Source organism: Ctenocephalides felis, unplaced genomic scaffold, assembly GCF_003426905.1.
Source record: "Ctenocephalides felis isolate EL2017-DRISC unplaced genomic scaffold, ASM342690v1 CF-g0.4_SCAFFOLD_01170, whole genome shotgun sequence".
Classification (NCBI taxonomy): domain Eukaryota; kingdom Metazoa; phylum Arthropoda; class Insecta; order Siphonaptera; family Pulicidae; genus Ctenocephalides; species Ctenocephalides felis.
In genome coordinates this window covers 1,563,884-1,589,493 of record NW_020537324.1, presented here as the reverse complement: position 1 = coordinate 1,589,493, position 25,610 = coordinate 1,563,884, and the positions used below count along the sequence as shown (strand labels likewise).

General features: G+C 30.6%; 1 protein-coding gene across 1 annotated transcript in view; it reads right to left on the bottom strand.

Moving 5' to 3' along the window:
• The window catches only part of LOC113365888 (E3 ubiquitin-protein ligase TRIM9-like), a 306,827-nt gene that overhangs the window by 279,405 nt on the left and 1,812 nt on the right, over nucleotides 1–25,610 (bottom strand). Inside the window, exon 2 of the mRNA XM_026607428.1 lies at nucleotides 19,313–19,885. Coding sequence (XP_026463213.1) covers nucleotides 19,313–19,885 — 573 coding nt within the window. The remainder of the gene's footprint in view (nucleotides 1–19,312; nucleotides 19,886–25,610) is intronic.

Below are 25,610 nucleotides of genomic sequence, written 5' to 3'. Positions count from 1 at the left end.
TATGTACATTAATTCTATATAAAATACTAGATAATTAAAATTATATAAAACTATTAATTGTATTTCAACAGAACTAAATCGTGATGTCTGAATATAAGAAATCTAAATACACGTACAGTATGAGTTGCCAACTACGTTTTATATGAATAATGAAAAAAATTCATTCTAATTAAATCAATGCATACTAATAGAATTTATTTATGTGGAGAATAGAAAATTTTAGCAAAATTGAATAAATGTGCATAAAGTATCAAATTATTTTTTAACACAATTTCAAGTATATTTTGCGAGGTTTTTGTCCTCCATTAAAAAAAATTACATCCGTTTAAATTTGTCAAGGTGGTTAAGAAAGCCACGCGCCGTTCTTATAATACAATGCATGCACACCTACTTAGCAAAAACATCTGCCAATTCGTCCGAGTATCATTGTTACAAAAATAACACCAAAACTACAAATGAGACTGAATGATATGCGGGTCAAAGGACCCCATTGTTCCCGCATCTGCGTTTTGAGGATTCTACCGCATTGTGATCGTTGACAAGATTTATTTATTGGTGTTGCTGCCACAATATCATTCTATTGAACGAGTAAATAAATCCTATATATTTGAGGATCAAATCAAATATTTGTAGGCAGAGGGAAGATGGATTTAGAATAAAATTTTGGAGTTTATAATTAATCGTCAGCACAAATGAAATTAAATTAAAATAATGTAGCAATTTTAAACAAAGTAATGATATATGAATTTCATTCTGTGTTTTCCAAAATAGATGTATTACAACACACGTGACACTGGAGAATTCGCGAACCGCTGATGAATATTCCAGCGAAATCCCTAATATACCGTCGCTTGCACAATAGAAATTAGAATAGCATCCGTCTTGTTTATCATCCAGACAGATATTATTTACCGTTACAGAGAGATAATAATAATGTAAAGCACTGACATCATGAGCAACCTCGGACCATGGATGACTTCTCGTCAAAAAGGATCGAAATTAGGTGAGACTGAAGAAAAATGAAGTTGAACTTAAGGATAATCATAAAACCGTTGGAAATTATACTAATTGTTTTGAATATAAAAATTTTAAATGTCAATGTATGTATATAAATTGAAGATTTAAACAAATAGTTTTTAAAACAAGAATCAGAATGAGCAATTCTGATGATTCATCACGTGACTACTTTCCTTACTAATGTTTTTACTAAAATTAGATAGTAAACTAACCTGGAAGCAACACATACTTTCAAAAATAGCTCTAGTAAAAAATAGAGCTAAGGAACTCTACTGGCTCATAGGTAACAAATCCAAATTACTTATTGAAAGCAAGCTACTAATATATAAAACAATAATAAAGCCGATATGGACCTATGGTGCGGAATTATGGGGATGTGTAAGAAAATCTCACATTGATTCAATCCTACGAGCTCAATCAAAAATTCTTAGGCAGATCGTAAACGCTCCATGGTATTTAGTGACAATATATTTTTAACCCAATGCAGAATTGCCTAGAAGGGCTATTTTTACTTGGAATTTGTAGCTTTTTTAAAGTAAAAATGTATATTACTACAGCTTGATATCAGGTTAGCCCAAAAGCTGGTTTCAACCAGGTGATTACAAAGCCAAGCTAATACCACAGCAATACTAACCCCAAATAACAAAAATAATATCCTAAAACTAATTTTTTCCAAGACTTGTAAATAATATATATATTTAAAAAAATTATGTATTTACCAAACTTTTTCTCTCGAATAACGTCCAGAATAAAACGTAGAAGTCATTGCAAAATGTGGAGCACTTACCTGTAATAGAAAAAAAAACAATTAGTTAACAATTTTACTCTAATAATAAACAATATAATATAAACTAATTATAATAAAGTTTATCTATTTTTTTTTTAAACTTGGGATAAAGTAACAATATTTTAAAAATTATTATTTAGATATATAAGTAATATGGAAAATAGAATGTAAAATTTAAACAAGAACTCTTATAATAATTTTCAGATAATTAATTTACCAAGACAAATATTATAACATTGGATTCATGGATTGAATGTGAATTATACATTACTAACCAATTAGTTAACGTACTAAATTATTTTAAATAAACTACTGTACTGCATAAACGTCTATTATCATAAAATGTATCGATGTTTATTATTTATTACTAATTCATTTACATATGCATTAGTGATAAATAATAAGCAACGCAATTTCAAGTATTTTAATAAGAAAACATTCAAACAATAAATTCAAGTCACCTCTTTGAACCAATAATATAATGTAATCATGCATCGACCACGATTTCCAAAAAAAAACTTATATCATAATTTTATGCATAAAACAGCTTAGGATCATACTGTACCAAATTACAAAAATTAATCAAGCCATCACTTTGACCCGCTAACTAGTCATACATCAACCATGATTTCAAGACAAGTTAATCAAGGCGATGCACCAGCATCAAAAATTTTCCTACTTCCGTTTCTCAAACGGATTTTTCCAGTAATATCGACCTAAATCTTCAACCCAAAAGATAATATTTAAGATTAACCGTAAAGATGGCCGATAATACCTTGCATTACTTTTAATGACAAAGCAGAACCTCATACCGTGCAGTGTTCAGATTCGTCATGATCAGCATCGGAATCTAATAACCCGTAGAGGGTCAAAAATTCTGCTTGGGTCAGAGATTCTGTTCCAAGATTGCAAAACACGGCAAGGTATACTATATGGGAATGAATAATAATAAGCGCTTGACAAAGAAATCGCGAGAGGTCCGCGGGCCATCAGGTCTTGGAGGAGATATATGGGAAATGTATGATTTTGCTGAACTAAACTTTTATAACGTGACAGGAGACCTATTCTTAATGCTGGATGGAGATTTATGAAAGATTTATTTGGGCGAACTTTAGATTTATTTGAGAAAACTTATATGGTAATAGGCCATAGCCCATACGGTAAAGATAAATAAAGCTAATTGCTGAAGTAGTTTTAAGGAATGTGTATAATATAAATATTATTCGATTAAAATAGAGCGTTTAAATTAACAATGTTTCCTTTTTGCTTTTATTTTTTTATATTTTTTTAAATATCTGCACCAATTCTACATGGAACAACCAAAAATTTGAGGTAGTACTTAGAATGTCTAAATCGAATGCCAATCCAGTGATTGGACGTCTGGGTTCACTAAAAACTATATGATTTGATTTTACGTACTTTATGAGGTTTTAATAGAGCTATTAAGTAAAATTTAGCAAATTTTACATAACTTTTTATTACCCTTTATAAATAAATTTAGATATAAATATTAATAGAGTCTAATACTAGGGCTTAACATTTATTGGAGCGAATCAGCTCCAATTTAAACCAAGTGTATCAAAAATATCGATATCTAATAAAATCTTCATTGAATTGTTAAAATATTGATTTTCAATTAAATTAGCGAAACCAAATTTAATTAAAATATTAATAAAAGCTTTGCAAGCTCAACTATGCAATTGAATAAAGAATAATTTATGGAAAAGCTCTCTATCCATCTATAATATCCATATTTTTGAGTTAGTCTTAGACTTTATTCAATTCATTCATTCAATTCAAATTCAATGGAATTATAATTAAGTCTAAAAGCTAAAATATCTAACAGTGTTGTAAAAGTATATATATATAAAAAAAAGTAAGTACTAGTAAAAAAAATCCTTGCATCTTGCTTATCCCAATATTAAAAACATGAAAAATAATAATCCATTCTGTTTTTAATATTAGTGATATTCATTTCAATCACAAATAATACATTTTAATTAAATTTCAATAATAATTTATTAAAAAAAATGACTTAAAAATTTGTGAAAAATGTTCAATATCAATCAAATTTTACAAGATCATTTTTAAACACATCTGCAGTATTTCACCGTCTTGTAAAATTATGTCATTTTCTAATCCTACCTATGTAGGTCCAGTTTGAAGGACACATGTCCCATTAAAATAATAAATTTCTTGAAAAAACCAAATGTTATAATAAGCAACAGTATTGATATAGAACGGAAGTTCTAGTTCTTGCTGTGACACCAAAACATTTCATTTATATTTAGATCACTTTATACTCTTGAGCCAAAACAAAACGACATAATCTATTTTAAAATTTATCTGATTACGTTGTTAGAAAAACGAAAAAAAAAATTAATAAAAAGCCGACCGTGAGAATACAAGATAAACCGGTAGAAAAAAGCTTCTCGGATAGAAAATAATGAATGAATATAAATCTTAGAAGTAACAGAACCCGATCAATTACCAATCTTGTTCGATTACATAAAAACTAATCAGTATTCATGAATGAGAACATTGAAAACGGCGCTAATAGCTGGATGTATGTTGTAACCAATTAATACTAACAAGAAGTAAGTTAAATTTTAATCCAAATTACATAATGATTAATTGAAACTTGGACGTGTCAACTACAGAAAAACTATTTGAGAAATTGAATTTGCATACTTAATTATAGTAATAAATGTTACCATATTTTTTAGCGTTTTTCAGCAGGTAGTGCTGAGAAATAATTACCAGCAATCAAGTACCATGATAGATAAAATTATTAATAATTATTTAAATTGTGGACGTTTTGATATATAACATCAGAAAGAACAGATTGTGTTTTCGCCAGAAAAACCAATTTGAAAATTTCAATTTTTTTGGATGATTCAAGTCATTCTTGAAGAAGTGTGTTAAGGTGTGTGCAGGTCAAAACTTGACTTTTGATCTTAGTTTTCTCAGAAACGTCTGAATCGATTGAAAAATTGAAAAACCATTTGATGAAACTCTATGAATAATGATTTACGTAAATGCACTTTTTACACTTATATAAGTCTGGGAAAAAATCCAACGATTTGATAAGTTTCCGACGTGCGAATCCTTGGTGTAAAAGTATTAGTTCTGGATTATAAAGTTTTATCGCGCCAGTTTTTTACATCTTCAAAGTCCTTGATCTACCTATAAGTTCAAGTGAATTATAATAATGCTACTGTAGTCGAGAGAAAGTTCTCATTATTCCTATTGAAGTATATGACTTTTAATAATTTGCATTATTCATTTCAGCTGTCTTTACCGATTTTTTTCGTCGGATATAATAAAGTATATTAATCATGTCGTTTATATTGTTATTTTATGATTGCAAGTCAATAGACCGTGGAACTCTTTCATATGTAAACCATTGTTTACTTGGGCTTCTAGACAATATTAATTGGTGTAACGTCATCGTTTTAGTCTCAATTATTGAGCCCAACCTTAAAATTGTCGAAAAAAATATAACATAACTTTTGAACCAACAGTAGTTGTTAAAATTTGAATAATAAAATTAATAATCATAAGAAATATAAATGAAATTCGAATTTGGATTTTCAAAAATTGTTCAGAGTTTTTAGCGCAAACGTAGATGGAAGAAACGGCTTCGACGATCATTTCACAAAACAAATCAATATTATATCGAGTTTCATCGAATGGTGTTTAAAATTCTAAAATTGAAACAACCATTTTTGAGACATTGGTGAAAGATCAAATCTTGGATCCAAATGCATACTTTTTACAATGTTGGTGTCAAACTATTCAGAATGATTTGGAACGTCAAAAAAAGAGAAAATTATTAAATTGGATTTTCTGGCAAAAACAATGCCTTCAAAAAATCAATAATTTTATACCAAAAGTTGATTTCACATATGATTTTTTTTAATTCCTTAATGATGCAGTAAATGGCTTTTTTTCCATTTAACTATCCTTTATCTTGTGCAAAGAGATATTGCTTCCCATCTCGGTTATCCTCCTCGATTTTTATAGAGATCTTCGGATTGAAAACACCTGCGGGAATATTTATTCACAGTGTCCTGGAGTGATAGCACCAGGTCCTTTTGCCATTACATCAAACGGACAGTGTTAGATTACTCGACTGCTATATACATGTGTAGTATTTGATACTGTTCGGGTAAATAAAATGGGTAAAGGACCTTGGTTTCAATCCAATGGGTAAAGAAATCTCTTCGACTATCAATATGTGTTATATATATAATTTTTTTTAAAATAATAAAAACATGTATTTTTATTATTTATAATGTATCATATTTCATTTCTATAATGATAACTGCAACATGACAGATTTTATAAGAGAAATGTGGTTCATCTAGAGCTCCATGCATGCGTGAAAACGGTCGGTATCCGACATATCAGACAAGTCACACAAACAATTCATTATATTCCCGGGGTCATTAGGAGAGCGCCGAGAGAGCCTCCAATGTGCCCCATTGTACTCGAAGATCGGGCCCCATTTATGGCGGAAACGTTTGGCATTTGAAACATGGGCGGGAAGAATTTATTGGAATTAAGTTATGGAAATATGAATGTATATTGGATATTAAAATTAGGAAAAAAAATTAAGTGAACTTTAATTGAACCAGGGATATCTCACAGATGTTTCTAACTAATTGATAGGTAACTATTTAAATCCCACAACATGAGGTTAAAAACGATGAGAAAGTATATGTTAAATAGCACGATATTTAGCAACTCTATAAACCAGGAGTTTTAAGATAAATTCACATATTCAAAAACTTCGTTGTATACTACATACCATCATTTTTTATTAAAATGGAGCCTTAGAATGATGCGAAACCCATAAAAATGTGAACAAAATTTGAACTTAATATTAAAATCTCTATAAAATATCTGAAAATTCGATGTGCGTCTGTCCAGCGATCATTTTTAACCGCCAAGAGGCATTAAAAAATATGTATTAAATGATAATGAGCTTTAAAATAAATTCACATATACAGAAACTTCGTTGTAGACTATATCTCATTTTTTTATATTAAAATGGAGCCTTAGAATGCTATGGAGTCCATATAAATGTAATAAGAATTTGTACTTAAGATTAAAATTTCTATAAAATATCTGAAAATTTGATGTGTATCTGTCTAATGATCATTTTTAACCGCCAATGGCATTTTTATTAACTTGTTCTATTAGATCTCCGAAATAGTTAGACCTGCCTTTGCCAAAAAATGATCAGCACGTTTCCCCATTAATAAGAATCGAATGTCTTTTGAATCAATCAAATCGGTTGATCTGTGCTCTCGAAATCGTGGACAAACACACCAAAATGTGTGTATGCCAAATGAAGTATGCCAAAATGTTTAGAAACCTCTAAAACGTAAAAATGTCCAAAAAAATCATATTCCATTTTTTGCAATTACTATAACTCACTCTGAAAGCAAAGTTGATAAAATAGTTGAAATTCTGCTGAAAAATCAGTTAGGTGAAATTTTAAAATTAAATGTATTCGCCAATCCAAAACAAGTAATTCACTACTCTCGTTAAGTAACATTTAGTAGGTTTATATAAACAAAATCAATAATTATTATGAATGAAAAATAAACAATTGTTATGAAAATGCACATCTATGTCTTTTACCAATATCTATCTTTTCCACCCACGGCAATTTGTCATCTTGTATCGGAAACATTGAAGTCATTTGCTGCTCCATCGATTTGATAAATGTTTCTTTGACTATCGACTTTTTTGTTTTACAAAACGATTTTTATATATGATATTGTTACTGTCTAGCTTTCGGATGTGAATTTCCAATAGCTCGGCTTTCCAATACTCTGCAACGTGTTTTGATACTGTTGCGTGTTTGTGTTCCGGAAATAATTTGAAGCTAACCATAAGTTTTACCTTATCTTGTAAATATTATTGTTTCTCTTCTATAAATGCTGTGTTTCTGCCATTGTAGAAAAGTTTGGTTCGAGGGAAAAAGTACATGCAATTCGAAAATATTCTCTGTATAAATATTATTCAATTTTCATTTCCAATTGTTAAAGACAAATAAAAGTTAAATTGCATCAGATGAAGGATATTGTAAAAGTTTTAAGTGGTTTGAGAATGATTTTCATATCCGAAGTGATTAAAAATATTTAATCTAAAATATTATATTGGTTGGACTGTAGAAAATGATTTTATAAACCCTTTCCCCGTGTTTATAGTTTCTTTGCACATGTATTTCCATTCGAATGCGAGGCAGCCAGGAATTTGATGTTGCATTACTTTTCTTAGAGCAAACAGTTGAATAGTTTGAATTCAGAGTTCAGAACAGTAAAAGTAACGTACTCTCATGTCCCATTGCTTCAGCTGGTAGATTTGACTTACAAACAAAGACTATATCGTTTGGAATCTGAAAAATATCTCAGACATGCAAACGGCACCGACATAAAACACTCGACAGGAAAATGCTATCCAAAGATCCGTTGTATCTCTAATATGTGGAATAGAAGACTTTGGCGGGTGTACGAGATCCTACTGCCTGATTGAGCACAGAAAATAAAATAGAACGACGACCGAAGCTTATTCTAGTATTTGGTTTTGTTCGTGAATTCTATGGGCGGATTTTTCTCATTTCGCTCCAATTCATTGCTTTATGTGAGCAGGTTACAGAGATCGCTTCCATGTAATCATTGGCGGATTAGAATATTAGTAAATTACACATCGTTATTGTGGAAGTTCATTGTACATGGGTAAAATACACTGAACTACTTTATATAATTAAAAAATAGATTATAATAAAATATTTACATTAGCAGGTATTGCACATAAAAATTAAAACTAAACTAAATAAATGAGTGACTGTAGGAGTCACTCATTTTAGAAGGCAAAGACAAGAATAAAAACGTATGTAATAATTAAATGTAAAAGGTACCGAGCGCAGATGTAATGATTAAATATAAAAAAAAAACTAAAATTACGAAATTTAATCAGATCTTCATAGTACAACATATTACTTTCCAAAAATGCCATCAGAAATTGGGTTACCTAAAATTTACCAATTAGCAGAGTTATGAAATTTTAATGTTTATAGTTTGGAATAAATAATTATATGTAACATCATTCTTTCTTAATTTCATCTCTGATGTCAATCATCAGACTTACAAGGAATTTACAAGGTCATGATCAATAACAATAGAGATTTAGCAACCTTGCAAATTGTTACAATAAAATTCCGGATCACATACACACATTTTTGGCAATTCAAGATGATTTAAAACATCTAGAAAACATAAAATTAGTAAGTCGGATTTTCTGGCAAAAACAATCTTCCCCTTCATGACTTGAGAATGATCGCCCAGCAATTGGTAAGGAGTTCCTCCTTCCTACATGGTGCTCTCCTAGCCTTGTCAACATGTTTGCAATTTCAACGGAAGAACAAAAAACACCAAGAAAAAGGGAAAAAATCCACATCCGAGCTGATCTCATTTTTGCTTTCTTTCCTCGGAGCACAAGAAGTCGTGTCCAAGTACACAACATCAGTTTTACAATGGGTATGTGTATATATGCAGGACTCAAAGACTCGGAAAATCTTTCAGACTTTCCACATTTTACCTATCCTGGGACTCTTTCTGCACACATCGAGTTTTAAACTTTCGTTTTACCGCAAGTTAGTAAACTGCACAATAAAATAAACAACTCGCATTACGACTTTTATATAGCAGCCAAAAAGCTAAAACGGTGGAAAAAACTATGAAACCCGAATGAATTAGTTTCAGAAGAACAAAATAGTTATCGAAGTTGAAACATTAAATGCCTATGAAAATAATAAATACAAGCAAATGGTTAAAATAATCCTCGATATGATCTTATAGAGATCACCAATAGATATTTTTATGGTAGGAAAATCATTGTCACAATTGATAAAAATTTTCATATTATCTTTTTGTCATTAACATTTTTTAGAAAACTCATACTAGCTCAAAGCTTGTATCTCAAATTTTACTCGTTTGCCAAAGCAAACTAGCGACTCTTTTTGTGGCTCGTACCTCAAAACACTCGTATGTCAGGTCAATCGTACCACTGTATAATTATAACTCAAAATAGTCTTTCAGTTATTTTTTATTAGACCATCATGTCCTTCCCATCCCATCACGTTATTCCCATGAATCCAGTTTTATAGTCAAAATAGAGTATATATTTTTAAATACATTTCCTTATCAAAAAATGATCATATAGCATCCCGTTATTAAATATCGCATTTAATTACTCCTCAGTATCTCAATAAACCATGAACTTTCATCCTTAACGATACGTACTTAAATTCAGCTCATTAATTAAGAGCTTTCTTATCAAGAGCCCGTCGACATCTCGTCGTATGGTTTTCATGAATTCCATAACCATAATTAATATTAGATCGTAAACCATCGTATTACCCTCGCAATACGTTTGCTCCATATGCATACTAATAAAATGGCCTTTTGTGACGTCGATCCGGTATCATTTAAATCTTCCCATTAACGGAGAGTCGGCGCCGCCGCCGGGCTACATTTCTCTATTTTAATATATTTAAAACGATTTTCCGTCCGTCCAGAGGGTCGGATCATTCGACCCATTTCTACCCGGAGGGGTCGTCCAGGTCTCTAACGCGTCCTAATTACCATAAGCATATGTCCAGAGTGGGTTGGAGGAGGACTGATATTGCAAAAAGAGAAATTATAATAGTGCAGGGGAATTAGAATAATTGAAAATTGCTTTTAATTTTAATAGTGTGATCTTTAACGCCATATCTATAAAAATTTTATTGGAAAATTTACATTGATGATGTTACGTGGGTTTAAAAACCATTGAACTCAACTTTGAATATATCATCTAACAAGAACATAGAATATATCAAATAATATGTATATATATATATCTATTACAAATTTAATTGAATCTACCATTATAAGCAAATTTCCATTAAGCAAGAAATGAATATAAAATTTAATGTAGCGAAAGAGTAATAAACGAGTACGTAAATGTATGATTAAGACTATTCAAATATTCATATTTCATAAAATAGCTCTAGAAATATCTGTTTTCCATATCATAGTGTTATTTGCCATAAAACTGGTCATAAACTGTTAATGTTTCCATTTATTCATTTATATGAGTAATGAAAAAAATTATATTCTATAGGTATATACTACTTCAATTAAATTAATCATTAAAATATAATTTTTTCGAGCTTTTTTATTCAGAATTATATACTCACAACTATGACTACAATAATCTACATATTATATATATATATATATATATATATATATATATATATATAAATAAGTCGAATTTTCCTTCCTGACGATATAATTTAAGAACGCACAAACCGATTTCGACATTTTGCATTCGTTGGAAAGGTCTCGGGCTCCGCAATGTTTATAGCTAAAGGTCTATAGCGAATCCGCTTTGTTTGTGTTAACGTCAAACCAAAAAATAAAAAATGTGGCTTACCAAAAAGCACTTCAATGAAACGGATAATTTGCGGATTCACTTTCATTTACTTAGAGAAGTTCAACTAAAAAACACTTCATTTTTGTAATCGAAATAAATTCATTACTGTTGTGTAATAAAATCAAATTTTTCTGTTTCAAATATAAAACAACCAAAAAATTTCTTCATCTTTCTCACAAAACCATCTGGTGGCGAAACGGAGTTCGTCGGGTTTGCTAGTTATTAATAAATATAATTATAAATTATTATTATTATTGACTTATTATTCCATCACGCATAACGTTCTCAATTTTTACTATAATTAAATTAAACTTTATTCCATAAATAAATTATTCGGTAATAAATTCTAATTTCGACTTAATTTCCAATTCCACCCGGGCGCACGAGGGCGTCCGGGTGATGTTTTATTTTTTTACCCTCGCGTTTAATGAGAGTTGCGTGGTTGTTTGTTTTCGGGGCGACCCACCCGCGGCACGTTGCGTTTTTTTTCTATCTAGTTTTATATGTCAGATCGTACTTACATAACGTTATTAAATACGAACACTCTCACTTTTCTATGCATTAAATATCAGAAAAAAATAGACAACAAGCCTGCGACGAGGGAGGAAAATGTTGGTTGAGAAAGGGTAAGGGCATAAAAATATTGTGGGAATCGAAAACTGATGTTTGCTATTTCTGTTTAAATAAAATATTGTCCTAATAGTTCGAATCTTCTTCAGTGAATAAAATACTCAAATTATTTAAATTACACAAAAAACATAAACGAAAAGTAAAGGATTTGTGTAAGTCATATTTATGAATTATCTAAAATTAAATCATAAAAAAAAACTCAAGTTTTCTTTCTGCTCTTTTTTTATATTCTAAGATGATACTCAATTACGAGTAGTATTGAACCAAAACCGATAAAAAAGCAATAAAATTTCTTTAAAAACAAGTTTGAGATTTGTTTTTGACTGGTTTGATTTATTGATGATTCACATACTAATATAGGCAAAAAAAATTCTGCTTAAAGCCTATTGTGTCATTTTTTGATACCGTAAACGGAAATACTTAAAATTCTTACTGAGTTATGATTCTGTGCAAATAAATGAATATTTTGAATACACATTGAATTTTAATAAATTTAAGACTAACTTTGTATTTAATAGCATAAAAGTTTACAAGTTTTGAAAACTTAAGATGTATATAATAGTCTTACTTCGATTAATAGTCTTCAATATAAAAAAACTGATGATGAATGTTATGAGTATTATTATTTTAAATTGAATATCGATAAATTTAGGATCAATTTTGTATTTATTAGCCCAAAGGTTTTCCATTATTATAGGCCTAAATATTTTATATAAAAGTCTTACTTTATTTAATAGCCTAAAAGGCTTCAAAATTTGCAGAAAACTGATGGTAAAAAACTAAGGAAGTAGCTTGACAATAAGTTCACAGAATATGTGAGTTACCAAAACCACTAACATCAACTTAATTCACATTAACGAATAATATTAATGATTTTGAAATCATATATTTCAAGGCCGGGAGTATGTTCGCGCCAAACTAAAAAATAAAAATCTATTTGAACTACCGCTTTAAGATATTTAGAAAAAAGTATTTTAAATGACGATATGTTACTAAATTTATTATGGCTCAATTTAAAAAATAGCAATAAAAAATAAAACAACATGTACAAACATTGGTAAATACGTATTGTTATAAGATTAACAAAGATTTGAATGAAAGTAACTCTGGAGAAATTGAAAATCTATTTATCATTATTAGAGAGATATTTGAATCTCGCAAATAAAAGGTCGCTGGATCTGAATCTAGGACATATCTAGCAGAAACATAAATACATGAGACGCCGTGGGCCTAAAATATGCCTCAAACGCCATTAGGCCGGTTCGTGCACTGTACTGTGCGTTATGAATTAGATTATCAAAGGATATATCTCTAATCTTCTAGGTGTTTCAGATTAAACTACGAGATATTTTGATAAATACATTGTTTTTTACTACAACAGCCAGAGGCAGGTGATAAAACAATGCCGGTATCGTGCACATGAATACGCAATTAGAGTTTACTTTGGAACTAGTGGGAGTATATGAGTAGAGTTTATTAGCTAGGCGTATTAAGAAACGAATGTTATTGGAACGTCAATATTTTATAAACAGAAGCTTTTTATTGCGGATATTTATAAGTTTATTTATGTGCGCTTTAAAGAGATTAATAGTGTTTACAAAACTTTGCCCTGGTTTCTATGATAAATATTTGTCAAAAACCGTTTTATATCAAGAAGTAGGTACGCTTGTGTTTTGATTGGAACCAATTTGTAGAGTATCGCAGTTTTTTTGTAAATTGTTATGTATATATTTGTAACAATCAGAACAGTTTTGTAGATCAAGATCGTTAAACGAAAATTGGCACAATTAGAAAAACAACATATTTAACAAAATGATGCAAGAGTACAAATAGAAAAAAATGAAATCATCGAAGGGACAAATAAAAATTAACAACAATCGCTATTAATCAATTCAAAAACCAAAAAAAATAGAAGCCTATCTTAAATAAGAGAAATAAAACTAAAAATTCTGCATAGACTATTTAGAATCTAGAATTGAGTTTGGAATAATCTGTAAGATAGTCATAAAAGCATTATAGCATATTATATGAATTTAAAATAATAGTACACATCATAAATAATAAACTTGCTACATTTTTACGATGCACCTCCATATAAAATACGTCTTATATCAAAAAGCGATGCGCCGAGTTAGAACATCCTCATTTCGCATACATTTTTAATGCTGGCTGCACATACTTTTCGCGATATGGAAATTACATTTCCTCTGCTGTCATCGCAATTATTACTTTTTCTATACGTCTGGTCTAGACAATATTGTTTTTCATAAATTTCAATGAGTTGCAGGAAAAAGCATCGCCGACACCGACGACGTCTGCGAATTCCAATAAAATGATATGCGTAATTTTATTACGACCATGGCTGCGGTTGTATGAACCATGTTGGTAGAATATGTTTGAGAAAAATCAGAGAACATTAATTTTTTCTGGAACCACCAGAAATGGTCAATTCTATATATCAGTAATTGGTGAACTAGACTGCCCCAAAACTTTCACCTAATTATTTTTTAACAAAACATCCTTGCACTTAATATTTTTAATCAAGGTAAACCATTACCTTTTCTCCTGGTGAAACAAGTTCTAAATTCTATCAGTACCGATATAGTTGATTTTATTATCATTTGACTTCGATATCGTTTTTGCTATTACTGTTGCAAAAACGAAAGGAAGTTGGTGTCATTTAGTCAACTTCAATTAGTTATATGCTCAATAAAATAATAAAACCAGATTTAGAAAACTGGTAATGACTTAGAGCTATAAAAACTCCGACATACTGATATGAATCATAGTTTTTTATACATAAGGCACAACCATAACTTAAATACAAATATATAGTAAAATGGTACGTTGCAACATTTTATTTAAATCCATTTCCAAAAATATATTATACAATGCGGTATTTTTATCAAACTTTACTCTGTACAAAAATCCTATAATAGCGTTTTTATACAAAATTAATCTCAAACCAAACAGTACCTGCCGTGTTTTTTATCAAAAATAATGTAAGTCTAGATAATAAATAAAACTCCAGTTGATAACACAATATTCGTAGTGGGCCATTATTTCCTTGTCGAAAATTTAGTGAAAGAGCTAATAACAAATATGGAAATTATTTTTGAGTAAGTATTAAAATTTAATAACCGATTTTCAAAAAAAAAACAAAAATTTTACAATTTTTCTCGTAACCAAAAAGCTGCATAATGTTTGATTGGAGAGAGGGGTAATTTTAAATATTATCACGTAAAAATTCTTAAAAATCGATCACGTGATTAATGGATGCTCCCAAATTTATTCGATCAATTAAAGAGATGTAATATTGTTTTTTGTCAAATAATTCAATTACAGAGTTTTCCATTATAAATATAATATTGTGTACAATTTAGAAATATATTATTTTTTTAAAACGGGAATTGCCATGACGGTCATATGTGTCTGACACTAAGTTGTTCTAAGAAGTTCTGAGGAAACATATATGTTAGTCATATATGAGTGACATAAGAAATAGTGTTAATTTTTTTTTGTTTTATGACAACTTTTCTTGATACATATTAACTAAATTATCTAAGAAAATTACCATGGTCCACATGATTTTTTTTCTGATATTAACATGGTCATTAATGTGCTTTATTTCCTATGACCCGAATTCACCAATTTCCATCCCTCAGCTCTTCCACTATTGAAAAAGTGTCGGCATAGCATAGGAATTCGTAAACTAAAAAATGTCACCCCCGTTCCTTTCTAGCAATTCGTTTCCAGGACCTAGGTCACCCCAGTATAAATTCACGATTATAACGCAGTTCATGTACCCCAAGTTTTATGACCTTTGCATGTGCACCCCCTACACCACACACCACACTTGGCTCGGCGTTCGTACGGTGAATATGGTGCACGGTGCACCGCATTAGGAATGAAAAATAGTCCGGACTTGCAAATGCTCATTTTCGATATTAGTATTCTGTCACAGTAGGCACAAAACCTACCCTCGAGCTACTTATTTCACACTAAGCATCCCCCTTTGGAACATATATGTAAGTAGACAATTTTCAGAAATGGATAGATAAATTTTCGATATAAAGGTTTTTTTGTAACTACCCGAAGGAGAAGTTACTTTTTGCCAACAAATCCAACTTTAAAGTCATTCTGAATCTGACAACATTGGAAAAATCTTAAGTTATAGTTGAGAAATCAAAAATAAAAAATTTCACATATCTTTACGTTTCAGAGGTTTCTGAACACTTTGGCATACCTCCGAAAAAATGAATGAGTGTGTGTGTGTGTGGATACCATTTTTCGTTGACGTTTTCGGGAGTACCGCTCAACCGATTTGAATGATTCAAAAAGCAATCGCTTTTTACTAATGAGGATTAGTGTTGATTAGATTTTGGGAAAGGTCGGTCCAACCGTTTCGAAGATGCAAAGCATCCGATTTGAATGAATCAAAAAAATTTCTGCTTGTGTTGACGAAACAATTGTTAAATTTTTTTAATTTAAAATTGAGTCTATTGCCAGAACTTGAATTAAATGAAAAAGTCAGGTTTGGATAGATTCATGTGCATGATAATTAATCTAAATATTTCTTCCTCTATATTAGAATGTCGAGCCGTTCGATATAAAAATACAGACAATATTACCAAAATAAAGAATTAAGTTTCTTATCTTATCGAATTTATCGACTACTTTATCAAAATTTAGTACATTATACAAATAGCACAAATTAAATGAATCATTTTTTATTGAAAATGATAAGCATTTGAAAACAAAGTTAGAAAAATCATCATAGTTTTGTAAAACATTCTAATAAAATTCCAAATAATAATATTCAAATAAATAAAATTTATTACATGGCAGTATTACCCCAAAGAAGAGATTGTCCTTAAAATTTGGCATAAATTTTGCCATCAGTAATTTACCACTTTCCCATTCAGTAAATAGTTGTCGCTTATAATACTCGATAATTTCCTCTTATCTCAATTAATGTCGATCACAACATTTTCCAAAGTGTTTAGTATTACAAATATTTATCAGTTTATCGAGGATTATTTAGGAATGTTGTTGCACTGCACGCATCAAAACTGCAACTATGTACACCATCGTAACATGCCACAGATGTGGAAATGATAGTTACAAGCTCACAACGATATAACATAAAGCTCAAATAGCAAACGGTGATATTACAAATGGCAAAATCGATATGTTTGTGTCGGGTCGCCCTGTATAAATATTTAGGGTAAAACGGGGTCGAAGGAGGAAAAAAGTCGCTTAGATGTGAGAGAATCAGCCTAGAGACTTCCCAACTACCACTGAAGACAATAACACAAAATTTTACATTAATTTTGCATTATTCATACAAAGAGATCCAATCACTGAATTGGCATTTGATTTAGATATTCCAAGAACTACCAAAAACTTGCTGATGTTCCATAATGAAATAAGTTTTTTTTGTTAGTTCATAGTCACAACATTCGTTCTCATTTTTTCAAAATAGAAATTTCACCAATAAGCAACTTTCAGACAACATACAATTATTTCAGAAATATCCACATCAGCTTTTATAAATAGTATGGGTCCTACCCCATCAAAATCAATATTAGTATATGAAAATGGACAAAAATTGTGATGGTTTATAGAAGGTTAGAATCATCTTCTAAAAAACTATATATTTTTAATCTTATATGACCAATTTTACTAAATTTCCCCGGTTTTCCCTATATACATATGCCGAAAAAAATTGAAGATATTTCATACTGTCTACATGCACTTGACAAAGATATCGAAAGCAATAAGATGGCAATATGACTTGAAATTCTCATGATGTATGATAAGTATTTGTCAAGGAATAATAAGCAATTGCTTCAACAAACGATTTTTTGGCAAATATATTCTAAGGAAACAATATTAGCATGTACGACAATGATTGATGATCAAAAGTATTGCTCGAGGATTTGGAACATTGGGTGATTTATAGATTTGCAACCCTACGTACTCAGAAAATACGTACACATTTTGCTATATTCCATATGAATATATGCATCAATAAAGTTTGCCAAATAGAAGTTTACTATTTTTAAAAGCTCTGGACATGTATAAACGTGTAATTACAAAGTTATAAACGAAATTGAAATATCAATCAAACAAAAATATTCCCAAAGCTCGTTAACCACATCATTATCATTTTTATTTGATTTCGAAATTGAAATTCAGCAATTAAACTTATAGCACAACAACCACAAGTATATTCGCCGCGATTAATTTAATTTCAACTTCGTACTCTGAACCGATTTTCATTCCAACTATCTATATGAGTAAAACGTCTGTGCATATTTAAATAAGTTCAACAACTACTTCACGAAATTCTCCGTAATCCAGTCGATCTGTGTGGACGGATTAACATGTAAATTGCATCTGGTAGCCGGAGTTCGCGCCGATTGTGACATTCTTAATGGAATAATATTATGAAAATGGATGACGACCTATAGCCCAACGATTCGGAATGTTTTTAGAAAATTTTAACCAAGGTAGAGTATATATTTGACCGCGAGCGACCCTACCATTAAATATTGAAAAAGACCAGTTTGTATTCATTAGCAAGCTTTTAACGGGTAGAGATACCATCGAATTAATAACGGACCAACAAGGCTCCCGTATTTTCCTTTTAATCGATTAATATATAATGAAATCAATGCGGAAACATGATCAATATATTATGATTCTCAATCTGTTTTCAGATATTTCACCCATTGGAATTTATGCGTAGTTATGACATTATATATTTTATGTCAGTTATATATGCAAAGCAAGTAAATTTCACAACTATATCGATTCGTTCAGACATATTGACAGACAGAAAGACTACGTATTGCGTGATTTCAACGTTTTAGTTTCATTCAGCTATTGGAAATGTTTATTTCACATGTCATACTTTTTTTTTATTTTCGTGCAAGTCAATTAATTTAAAATATTGCCAAACTAGTTGAAGTAACTGTACATAGACTATTTCCTTGATAATGATCTCTGATTGTAATAAAACATTTTGAGATAATTGATACATTTTTCAGAGGAACGGAAATAAAAACATACAGTTACTGCTTAGACTATAATTGGATCATCAGATTATTGGTAAGTTTGAAAATTAATAATGAACAACGTTCAGCGCACTTAATCATATTCAATTTCACTGCAGTGTACTTAATAGATTTCCGCGGTTAACTGCAGTTTAAAGATCAAATTCATTTACCAAACATCGTGAAAGCGCATATATGTAATATCATCAGAAAATAGTAAACTATGTCGATATTCTAACAAGCTATGCTAATTGGAGGCACGAGTAAACCCCGCCTAATGAATATATAATACATCTATGAATATTTAATAACAATGTCTGACCTTTTGCGCCTTGCACATTGCAGTGATCGCCTGCACGTCATGACTGGCGTGTCGCTCCGTCTGCAGGCAGCTCGCGCAGGCAGGTTCCTTGCACGCCAAACAGTAAAATCCTAGCCTCTCGTCCTGGTGTTCCGGGCAAAACGGCTCCGGAGACGGCGGTGCCCTTGCTCTCACAAGTGTATGTCCCGCCAAAGGCCCCCTGGCCGGGTGACAAGTTTCCCTGCACTCGTCGCAATATAAAACAGCGCATTGTTCGCAAGACACGGCTGCGATTTTTGGATTTTCTGGGCACATCTGACATCGCGGTAGGTGCGTACCGCTGCCTTTGAATTTATCAACGACATTTTCCATAACCCTATACCTTGGCAAGTTGCGGGCAGGGCCGGCGTCGTCAAGGAAAACGGTTCGGCGGCACTGAACACAGCATAGAGACAGTGGCGTACCGGTGGCAGGTAAAGGGGGGAACAAAATTCCCTGGAGATTTGGTGTGCCGACGTAGCTGGATGGACGGGACGTGGAAGTGCACACGACACCGCTGTCCGTCTCGCTCAGGATTGATAGCTTGTCCGCTTCCTGGAATGTAACATTGTGAAAATTAGTTGAATAACTTTGGAAGCTAATAGCGTATTAATTTGGGTACATACAAAATTTAATATGTAACATCATGCAAAATGTGTTAAGGGGGTTGTTTTTTGCTACACCGCATTGAAAAAAGTCCTTTTAAGAAAAACGTATTTAAAGTTCTCAATATAATGTACTAAATACACCATTTAATTTGATGTACTAAATCCACCATGGTGTTCAAAGATGCTGACACATTAAAAAGGTCATGTGCATGAGGTATTATAATGAAAAAGAGAGCAGCTGGCATACAATAGCTCGCGGAGCGATGAAAAAAACGGTTTCAGAGGATCATACATATAGAGATATATACATCTATAACTTCGTCAAAAAATAGATATTAAGATGATTTGTTTTTAAATAATTCTAAGGTTTTTTAGCTTTCATAATATCAAAAAATCTCAAAATCGAAAAAAAATAAATAATAAAAACCGAACAACCCCCTTAAGATCATAACTGCAAGCCATATAGATTGCATAACAAAATTTCTATATATGCCCTCAAATAATTAAATCGTTTAAACCCAACTTTCATAGTGCTACTAATTATTATGTACATATACAAAACAGCACTCGTTTCAACAATGGCGTTACCATTTTACAATCAAATAAAGAGTCATGTGAACGAGATTACGAGAACAGAAACGCAAAACTTCAATTCAATTATAAATGATAATGTGTCAAACAAAAGTGTGCTGGATGCGTATGCAATAAATTATATTGCGTAACACAACTTGATTCTGCTGGTTGTTGGAAGGTCACTACTTGAGAAATATAAAATAATACAAATAGAAGATTATGTGCAATGAAAATTGATAACTCTAATATAATAAGAATATATACATAACACTACTCATTATGAGTCCCTTCTAACAATCTATAAAATGTAAATACAAAGTACTTTTACAATGTTCTCTCATTTTTTCGCAAAGCGCATTTCTAGAACAAATCTCAACATGTTGTCTTTCACAACAATGATATCACACGACGGGAATGATAATATAATACCCATAATAAGAAATGTTTAATAAAAACAGCCCTCGAGTTCTACATCACAAGACGTAAGTAACCGGAGCCGTGGATTGCTTTGCATTTGCAAAAGACCATTATGCAAGATGCAGAATCACGAAGTAGGGCACACCAGTGGTGAAGAACATAAAATTTGAAAATATTTATTTCAAAAAGGTAATAGACATAGAATAAATATACTTAGGAGCCGTCTATTAATGACAAGACGCCAAAAAGGTGGTGAAGGAGTTGGAAAAAATGAATGAAATATTATGCTGCGGAGGCATAGTGAGTAGGATTTATACAAAAACCGACATTTTATAAAACCGGTTTTCGAATTTCAATTTTACTAAAAAAAACGGTTTTAACCGGTTTTCAAATTTTATATAGAAAACAAAATTTTTCTCGAATATTTTGTAATTTATCCGCAATTTTAGTGTAATTTAAAGCAGTATTTGACTGAATTTATTTGTTGCCTAATTTTATAGATAGTAAACAAAATTATTTTAATTTTAATTAGTTAAACTAAAAGATAATAGTTAGTCTTGATTAAATAACTTCGTTATTCATGCATCATTTTCACATATAAGAATGAAAATATTTTATGATAGTGAAAGGAAGTTTTCGAATAAATAAAAATAATACGTTTTTAAATAAAAAAAATCATTAAATTAAAAAAAAAATAGATACATGTTGACACATACTTGTTTAATATCACTTTTAGTTTTAAAAACAATTAAAAACTCAAGTATTGTCTATTCCGAGCAATTTTAATTAATTAATTTTAAACATTATTACAATAAAATATGATTTCAAGAAGAAACTGAGAACATCTATTGAATTACTACTTGGACGTGTCCTTTGTTTACTCACAAAAATTCCTGAAATAGAAATACTCTTATACTTGCGACCAAATTATGCGTAAATTGTTTTTTGTTATTTAATTAAAACATACACTGGTATAAAAATCTAAATTAATATATTGCACACTGATAAGATATTAAATGCTATTGAACCGATATGATTTCAAGAATCAAAACGCTTTCATCTATTTTATATTTGGCTATATTTGTCATTTTCCATTTATACAGTGAAAACCAACATTTTTCACTAAAAAAACGGTTTTCGAATTCCATAATTTTCGCAAAAAAACGGTTTTTAAAACCGGTTTTTGAAAACCGACAAACCCTAATAATGAGATTTAGTGAGATATTGTGTTATATTTTTTACCTAAATTTAAAAATAATCCCGAAAATTTTACAATTTTACTAGGTACTAAAAATACACGTGAAGTTGGTTGGTGGAGAATTTTTAAGATCATCACTCTAACTCAAGTTCACTAAAATCTCGATTGATGCAATAAGTTTAACCATGACTTTATGCAAATATGGATTCTATACCATGGACAACTATTCCATTACTCATATTTTACGCTTGTGGTATTAAAATAATGTAAATATCTATATCTGGGACATCGCATAAATCAGCCCCGGCGTGCCCTACATGGCGTGAGATTTATCTCTAACTCTTTGCCGAGGAGTTCGTTTGTGTCTTTATGTTCCCATGTCGTCTTCTTTGTGCGTTCAGGGATGTAATAGTCAATGTTAACTCAGGAGATGTATGTTTACAGTAGATGGATCGTATTAAAGCATTACTTGCATTTTTTCTGCATCGGAAAGCAACTTGCAAAGACTTCAAGGAACGTTACGTTGCGCGTTTAAAGATTGCGAAATCTATATACACACGGTGAAAAATCTTTTGGTCGACATAACTAACATTACTAATTTTGTGGATCAAACCTTACTTCAATTGTCACGATAACCGCCGATCGACCCATTACTTCATGGGGGAGGATCTAGAATGCTAAGATTCTCCCTCATAGTTATATATTCCTTCTAATTAGTGCTATTCGTTTTCCTTCTTTTTATGTAACACAAGTCAATGACGACTTATATCAAACATAGTGTAATTACAAATATATAATAGTGTAGAAAGTTCAAAGTATCATATTAAAAAAAAAAAAAAAAAAAAAATAAGTTAAATGATGTATGCTCTGCACTTGTGGCTCACAAAATACATCTTATTTCTGGAGTGTCAAAACCAATTAAATATATGATTAAATTATTGATTCCATCAGATTTCTATAAACTGATTTCTTGTAATTGTAAATCTTATTTGAAGCCTTGAAATGTTTTACGATTTATTACAATAATTCTAGTAATAAATAATAAATTTTGATGCTTCACAGTTTCATATCACGAGCAATATATTTATGCGACACCTGTGTATAGAAATTTTAAGACGAAATATATTACTTATAATAAACAGGTTAAGTGCATATAATTTATTGCGCAATATATGCATCACTTCAGTATTTAAGTATCATATGATAGTAAACCTCGAGTGCATTATTGATAATTCAATTTGATAATAAAAAAATTTAGATTAATATAACAAAGGCAATTTACAGACAGTACTCACACTGATAATATATCAGTTTTTACATTTGCCAAAAATTAAAAAAGTAACAGACACAAACTTATAAAATTAAAAAACATATATTTAATTCAATAAAAAATTTAGTTGTTAGTAGTTAAATTATTTGGATTTAACCGTAGTTGATAAAATTATTATTATATACCCATAAATCATTTTAGAACACCTGACAGGCTGACTAGTTTCACATAATTTTTCATTTGTCTATTTTTTATCATCTATCCCCTTAGTATCATATTAGTGAAACTTTTTCGTGACTTCCCAAAAAGCAAAACCTAGCAAGTTCCGACTTTAGTTCAGCTGTTGCTCGATAATTAAGTTTCGAATGTATGGAAGGCATCAAAGCTCAATCAGGTCAATTACCCATGGTGAACTATACTTCTACTCGACGAAGTAACTAACTAATTACTTCCTAAACAAAATCCGTGAGCGAGTGAGTGCTAAGTAATAAGTCAATTTATTTAAGTCAACGTCGTGTGCTTTTGACAACAAACAGCCACAGGCGGGCAATACAACATTGCACGACTTGTATAAGATAATATTTATATGATCTACTTAATTCCAGGGTTAAAAATCATAAAACAAAGTAACTGATACGTAAGTATTAGGGAACGACGATGAAAAATCCGATACCGGTATTTCGGTATTTACGCTCTTGAAACCGGTAATACCGGTGTTTATTTTTTTTTTTAAGTATACCTGGCCAAATCTTTACTACATATTATATTGAATTTGCAATAAATTATTTTTGAATAGATATGATCCTCATGTTAAAATTCAATAAATTGCATATTAATTACCATTTGATTTATTAAAGAGCACTTCAATGCAATATGTATCATCTTTCGTTTATCACTTACTATTATTATTATTATTGCATTTATGAATACTGACAACTTTAATAACAAGGCATGTTGCACAGTTCATAGTTCTATCTATAAATTATCAAGTAGTTGATACTACTTAATGTATTGTATATTAATTGATAGTGACGCAAAACATTGCAAAGTATTTTAAAAGACATTGAAACATATCATCTGTTCATTAATTTTTTTTACCTAAAATTTTAATTAAATATCTATAATAGAAAAAATTTGCTCAAATGAGAATCCTTTAATTTACATTTTATCTCTAAGCTGCAACAAATAAAATAAAAAATAGTTTATCTCAATTTTAAATCAACATCCAGAAAAAGGTATAGGACTAAGTCGTGAAAGTAAATATTGTATTGCAGCTTGTAGCTATAAGATCATTAATTTAAATTAAATGATTTCAATCCAAAGTTATTGGCTTTACACTATTAAAAGATCCTTGTTTTTTATTAATGATAATAAAATCAAATTTGTATGTGATTTAACTATGCTGTGGGGAATCAAGCAGGCTAGACTTTAGAAAAAAACAAAAATGATTTGTCATTTTTATTTATCATAAAATTTTGTAATTAATAAATTCTTTATATTTTCATCCAATGGGTTTTATATCTTTATATTCATAACTTTTTCTTACACTGGCGACCTATGACGTTTGTGATGAAGACAGAGAAGGAGCATGAATCGGAAATTTAAAAAAAATGTAGACTTTGATGCAGCACCATTATCAGTGGTCTTCCGTGACTACTTAGGTACGTCCAGTCCTCGAGTCAGTGCGAGTTAACCCATTTACTCTACTGACACCGGACTTCTGTTGGTATACCCATTTTGTATACCCAGATCTCAATGTTTATTGCTGACACAAAAATTAATTTTGAGCCTAGACCTTGGGTCAGAAATTGAATTCATTATGAAATGGTTCATTGGAATGGCCATTCAACCTTCAAGATGATGACTCTTTAATACACTCTCCTTCGAATCACATCCGATTCGAGAATCCGATGTATGATCCAAAGGGCTACTGAAGTCGACAAGATTATTTTAATCATTGCGAAAATTCATATTCTTACAGAGCGCCAATTCATATTCCCCAGAGCGTGGGGAATCAAGCAGGCTAGACTTTGAGGAAAAAACAAAAATGATAAATCAAAGAAGAAATTGTTTGGATTTTTAGATTATTTTGGAAAATTAGTAAGGATGAGAGAGCCTTTTTTTTTCTCCAAATATCAACGCCTATTCCAATATGAAATTACCAGCAATTTTGCTGGGCGTAAAATCTTAACCGAATGCTAATCCAGTGAGTAG